Raw genomic sequence first — 6,569 nt, forward strand, 5'->3', positions numbered from 1 at the left:
TTCTGCTCCTCGGCATTCAGGGGTCCCATCCTGCAAGACAATGGCTCCAGGTGCCTCATCCCAACTCAGGGCGTGGCAACAAGATCTGAGTCCTGTGGGAATCCTCTGCAGGAGAATTCCTATGGTGCAGAATAAGAAAACAGACATCCTCCCATTTAACGCATTACAAACTGAGTACTGTTAGTCACAGCAACATTTTTGGGGCATCTATTCTCTTGCAACCTGTGCTGCCAGAAACATTTTTCTGGCAGCATAAGGGTAATGTCTGTTTGCACCCTCTCTCTCATTCTTTCTTTCAACCACTTACATCAGTGGGAGTACCATGCCGAACGAGGGATAATAGAACATTTAGAAAAGAATATGTAAAACCATCTATGAATTATTTTACACTTATCCACACATTATCTGACTTGGGATACATGTTCATAAATGGCAAGCTCCCTGAGGTGCATTTCATCAAATTTCAGATCACAAACTCAGCACCATGTGACCTTAAAGAACTGTGCTACACTGCTCTTTGATTTTGATCCTGATAAAGCTCAAGCTCCATAAAGCTAGTGTGGAATCAGAAGAAAATCTCATAATACGAAACCAAACTGTTTCTCATCGTGTAACTCCTTTCTTAAACCCCTACCCCAGAAACAAACCAAACAAAACAAACAAGCAGGTCACATGCACTTCTTTCCTAGAATTATTTTCCTTGGAACAATTCATTAAAAAAAAAAAAGATGTTGCTCCTAAACATCAGAACTTATTTGAATTTCAAAAAAGTATTTCAGTTGATGGTTAAATAACATGGTTCAAAGCTATATCATACTTTTGATCCCTTTTCTCCCTGCCTTTTGGCAGAGGGGGTCAAGAATAATATCTGATTTTTAAAACTGAGTTACTGATTCTAACTTGTAACAACTTCTAATATCCGAATACAGGACATGTAAAACTGTTAAAGGGCTTGTGCTATATTCTTTCATCGCCTTGCTCACCTTACCCAGCCATGTTGAAAGATAATGTTCCCAGCACCCTGAAAACCCTGGAGTGACTTAATGGTTTAGTCAGTGTGTTTTTTCACATCAAATGTTTTAGTGCAGGTATAGTTAGCAGTAGTTGTAACTGCTTGGCAGATTCTCTGAATTTAGAAGTTATATCTTCTCAGTAGACAGGTCCAATGGATGCTCATTATCAGAGGAATAATGATTAGAGTTCAGCAGATGATTCTATAGCATTTTCACTTTCTCTGCAGACTGGACAACATTTTCCTTCCAGCTTTGCAGGGGCTGAACACTCCACTAAGCGACATGTCTCTACAGTGCAGATTATTTGGCCGTTCTGAAAGGCAATATTTAACATATTAGCACAAATCACATAGAGCACAAATAAAAGAGAGGAAAACAAAATAGTGAGGCCTTTGTCATGCAGGTCGCTGCAAAATACAAGATGGCCTACTTATCCACATGAATAAATGACAATTTTCATAGCTGACACACCAATATGAAAGGTTACTGAGGTTAATTAGAATTGCAGAGCCAAACAGCACCACACCATTTTTTTCTAATTCACTTTTCCTTTTTTTTTAATAGCTTGCATTAGACAGAGGTTCAGTTTGCATACAGCATACTGAAACAATATGGAATTTCCACTCAGTCTAGTTATAAGTAGATCATTATAACCAAGTGGGTTTCATTGTGTAGTAGCTATTTTTAATGCTAGCAGTAGATTCTAATACTCATGATGTTTTTTTGTTGTGAGATTCATTACCTTCGACAACTGACTGCAACAAGCATTAAAAAGAAAGGAGGACCTGCAAAAGACCTATGTACCACTATACTCAATCCACAAAGTATGAGAGGTATAAGGGGTCCTCAAACATTTTTTACTCTATCCCTTGGGGAAATTTGGCAACATACTTTGACACATGAAGGCATTCGTATTACAGCATTCAATACATATCAATAACAGCGCTAAAGAAGCATGACAGAATCAAGAAGAAATCTGCAATGTCATTAACTATTTTATGAGATTACTGAGGCAGACAGAAATGATGTCATTAATGAGAAGAATAACTGGAAGGCATCCATGTACAGGAAACAGAAGTTGAGTAGCTGCTGGATGATATGTAACATACCTGCCAAATGGTAGCAACTATTTATATAGACAAAACCCACCTTTGTTTCAGGAACAGCCTTACATAAAGAACTATGAGAATTGTATCTGGTCAAGAACAGAGAGAGGATGTTCATATTGGAATATGCTAATCTCTTCAATAAGGAAATAAGTCACCCATTGGTACATTTGTTTGGGAATTAACGTCTTGGAAAAAAAGAGATTGCTAATGAAGCTACCTTGCACTTTCTGAACGGTTTTAAACAAAAGAGGCACCTATGCCCAAGATCCGGATTTCCATTTCGTAGTACTTTCTGCCCATTTTGCACATGTTTAAGTAACTATCCAAAAATACAAAAAAGGGAATGAATCTGAATGAGATATTTTTGCCTTTTATTAGGTTTTGATTATAATAAATCCCCACAACATTTCTGCAGCAGATTTGCATTGTCTATAACCACTAAAGCATAGAAATTTGCAAGGCAGACTCCTTCCTAAACTCTTAATTGCAGGTTGGCATAGTACTGGAGGAAAAAAAGAAAAATAGATGCTATGGGGAACTTTTAGTAACACATACCTTACAGCTACAACTAATGCAGTCTTCCTTCATCCACTGCTCATTTTCCTTCCGCTGAATCCCATTATCATCTATGCAACCTTCCTGCCTCAGGCGAGCCTCCAGCTTGTTTATCTGCAAAAGGATCAGGGAGAGGAGGCATAGGAAAAGGTGAAACTAAGCTGAGAAATAACAATATAATGAATCACTGTTCTTGATAAGAGTGTACATTAAAACTTCAAAAGCCATCACACATTAATTCATTTTCCTTACTACAAAGTCTTTATCCTGTCTTTGTTGGGTTTTTTTTCCCCTCGCATGGAAGAGATTTGCAGTCCAAACAATGTTTAGTAGTTAAAACATTGTATTTGTGACTTGTTTTACAACCAGTACCTTTAATTCAGCACTCTTTAGGTTCCACAGGAATCTATTGTATAATATCACGTGGACCAGTGATCAGTAACTAATGACATTGCAATGACGGAGCTTAATAGCAAAAGCCAACCTTTTCTCCCTGCAATATTGGGAATTATAATATTGATTTAGCCTACAAAAGAAATGGATTCTTCCCCACTCCATTGTGGATTTTGATTAGTATCATAAAATCATAACAGTTTAATAGTTTTTTGGTTGTAGCTATGTTGGCCTAAGGACATAGGCCGGCAAGGTTCTTTGAGTAGATGTGATATTTTTTATTAAACCGAGTAGTTTTTTCCAACTATTCAGGTGGTCTAATAAAAGATATCACATCTCCTGAAAGAACCTTGCCTGACAGTTTAATATAATTTGATATGAATGGCTTTGTCCCTTCCTAAAAATGTTTTAACAGAAGAACAAGAAAGATGTTATACAATTGATGTGTTCTTGAGGCAGTTTAAACACAGTCTGTTTCCACTATCCATGGGTTCTAACCAGTATTATTAGCCCTTATTTGCAGGAATTAATGGGATGCTTGAAGAAAATAACAAAAAAACCACTGTATGTATTTATGTATTTTTATTTCCAAAGACAGAGTTTGGACATATTTAACTTCTGTTTTTAAGAACTCACTGATATGATCTAGACAGGGAATGAGAAGTTGAATAATGTGCTCTCTTTGACTGTTTTTCAGTCTGATGAGTCAAAAATTGATAATTGCCTCTCTCCCTGGAATGCCTCCATGCAATTCTGCAAAAGGTCAGACCTTTGTTAAAATGGCTTACAATGCAGTTTAAACCAAAATCAGATGTACAAGCCCCTTAAGCTGTTTTCAAGACAACTGGAACAGTTCAAAAGTTTACCTGGAAAATCAAGTATTCGTTTGAACCAGTTTACAGAGCACCTGTTCAATATTACACGTGGACACCAAGTATTCCATGACACAGATATGGTAGGTCCTCTAGTCATCCCACACTGTATCATTTACTCCTCACCCCCCATGCTGCTGCAACTGGCTGGTCTGATACAGTTAAAAGTCTACTGTTCCCATTTTTCCCCTTTTATTGGCACTTCTTTGCACTGCTTGTTCAATGGCAGCTATCTTTCTAACAACCAGGTGTCTTCACTCCCTACTCAACTGTGGCCCTTCATCATGGTTATTCAAGCTCCCGAGAACCCAAAAAACATGGGCGCAAATACTTCTCACCCACTGGCTCCTCCCAAGTCATGGAAACACACTGGAGACTTTGGTCAACTGCAGTCTACTGAAGATTGTAAACCTCAAGTTTAGGAGAGAAGTTAAGGAAACATAAGAATGCCCCAGCCATAGATCACCCATCACCTGGGATCCCCAAAGCATGGGTACAAGCACTGCCCCCACTCACCCACTGAGAGACATGTTGGACTGGGTGCTCATTCTTGTCCCCTGATGTCAGAGACACAGTACTTCAAATGCTTAAAGGGTGACAGCTCTATCTAGAATACTAAGACACTGTATATGTGAGCACTTCTGATACATGGCAACTGTGACTCGGTTCCCAGTGACATACAATTATTATGTGTAGTCACACCCCCAAACGATTGCCTTTTTAAAAATATGAACTTCGCCTTGTGCACCTGTCTAAAAGCTTCCGAGTCCTTAGCACTCCTATTGTTCGTCCACACAACATGTTCACCAAGCCAGGCAGTGGCACCCTCAAACCTGATGTGCTGCTCTTGAATTAAAGCAGTGCCATCATATACGAGTAGTACTGGAGGTGGGCTAATCAGGAGCGCTAATCAATCTGCCCAAGATAGCACCTGAACACAGCTACATGGCTTCCATTAGGCCTGCATTATCACCGGGCACTGTTGCCTGCCACCATAATTTCACTGTTTAGACAAGTATCTGGAAAGGCCTGATAACCCTTGCACTGGGATTCAGCAATAGACATTTCATTTCTGGCCTGTATGCACTTGTTTCTTAAATTTTAGGCTTTCTTCAGCGAAGCATTCATCCAAATAAAAATCAGGTAAAATTAAGGCACAGTATTATTAAAGAGGGAATTACACGGGGATCTCTTTGTATGTAGCTGACTTTTCACAGTGTGATGTATGGCATTGTCTTACTGCTGCCTCGGAAATGGGTATCTCCTGCAAATTTTCTGGGATGCACAGGCTGAACTGTATCCCCTTCATTAAATGAGGTAGGAATAATTCAATAGACAAATCCCCCACTTGGGGCTTTTCTTTCCATTGTATAGATTTTCTCTGAGGCAACAGCTAGACGTTAATAATGGATCCTTTGGGATTTGACCCCATCATATATATAATTGGACACCTACTCTCTCAGGCCCCAACACGATTCCTAAGATCAGACAAGAACAACTTCCTAGTAGTAGCATCAATGTGCTAAGTTCTCTTGGCAAAAACCTTGAAAGGTCATCTGATAGTTATTCCTTAGCCTTGGAACTTCCTTCCCCTTGAACTGCGCCAGAACCCAGGCCTGGCTGTCTTACAGAAACCTTGTACGATATTCCTATATGGGCAGGCATTTAGCAATCCAGGATAGTTTAAGAAGCTTTTGTTCCATATTTTATCCCATTTGCTTTTATTCACCGTTTTTGTCTCTTACTGTAAATTGCCCTAAGCCTTTCTTTACAGCATACAAATCTAATAAGTAAATAGTAAATATTAGGTTTTAGTTAAAGATCCTAAGTAGATCTATACTGGTGCTATACCTGAAAATTCAAATTGTGTTTGATTGAAAACCTGTCACAACAAATTAAATGCATCTGAATTTAGCAGACAGGCGTGCAATTAGTCATTTTTTGATGGTGGAAGCAGTTCTTGGCCATTGTACCTCCTCCACAGAGGGTAACAGAACACCAATCACTAGGAGGCAGTTTGGTAGCCCTTTTACTTTTGAGCTTGAAAGATTTCAATTCTAGTCAAACAGAGAAAATAGAGTGTGCAGATGAATTATTATTCTTGCCTTTGGTCTTCATTCCATTTTTTACTTTTGATTAAATAAGGATGCGTAATAGGATTCCAACTTATGCTCCATGCATTATTTTCTGTGATATGAGAATGTAGTGTATATAAGTCTTCCTTCAAGTAAATTGTATTATATAAACAAAATTCTCCTTTGATGATCAAGTGTTTCCAAATTAATAATATAAATAGTAGCAGCTGAGTGCTGTTGGGTCTTCTGCTCCCATTAGCTGTTCATAATTAAAAAGGGAACATCAGTAAGTTTCCCTTGACATCTGCTCATTTTTTGATGGAGGACTAATTTCACAGCACACTCAGCTTTAGAGAATGTTTTATCTTTTAAATCCCAAGTTGTGTGTAACTGTTTTCTTAAATGAAAGACTGAAGTTGGAAAGAGAATGACAATGCGTACTTTAATTGACAGGTTGTACAGTATCATAGTTTCATAGTTTGTAGGGTCGGAAGGGACCTGAGCAGATCATCTAGTCTGACCCCCTGCCATGGGCAGGAAAGAATACTGAGG

At 38.6% G+C, this 6,569-nt stretch overlaps 1 protein-coding gene across 2 annotated transcripts in view; it reads right to left on the bottom strand.

Moving 5' to 3' along the window:
* Positions 1-256: 256 nt before the first annotated feature.
* PXDNL (peroxidasin like) overlaps positions 257-6,569 on the bottom strand; it is a 338,939-nt gene continuing 332,626 nt past the window's right edge. For both annotated transcript variants that reach the window (XM_019547935.1, XM_019547951.1), the window contains 2 exons: positions 2,678-2,791; positions 257-1,326 (listed from right to left, as the gene is read on the bottom strand). In XM_019547935.1, the coding sequence (XP_019403480.1) occupies positions 1,195-1,326; positions 2,678-2,791 (246 nt within the window). In that variant the 3' untranslated portion in view covers positions 257-1,194. The remainder of the gene's footprint in view (positions 1,327-2,677; positions 2,792-6,569) is intronic.

The sequence above is a fragment of the Crocodylus porosus genome, unplaced genomic scaffold (genome assembly GCF_001723895.1).
Source record: "Crocodylus porosus isolate Cpor-Errol unplaced genomic scaffold, CroPor_comp1, whole genome shotgun sequence".
In the NCBI taxonomy this organism is placed as follows: domain Eukaryota; kingdom Metazoa; phylum Chordata; order Crocodylia; family Crocodylidae; genus Crocodylus; species Crocodylus porosus.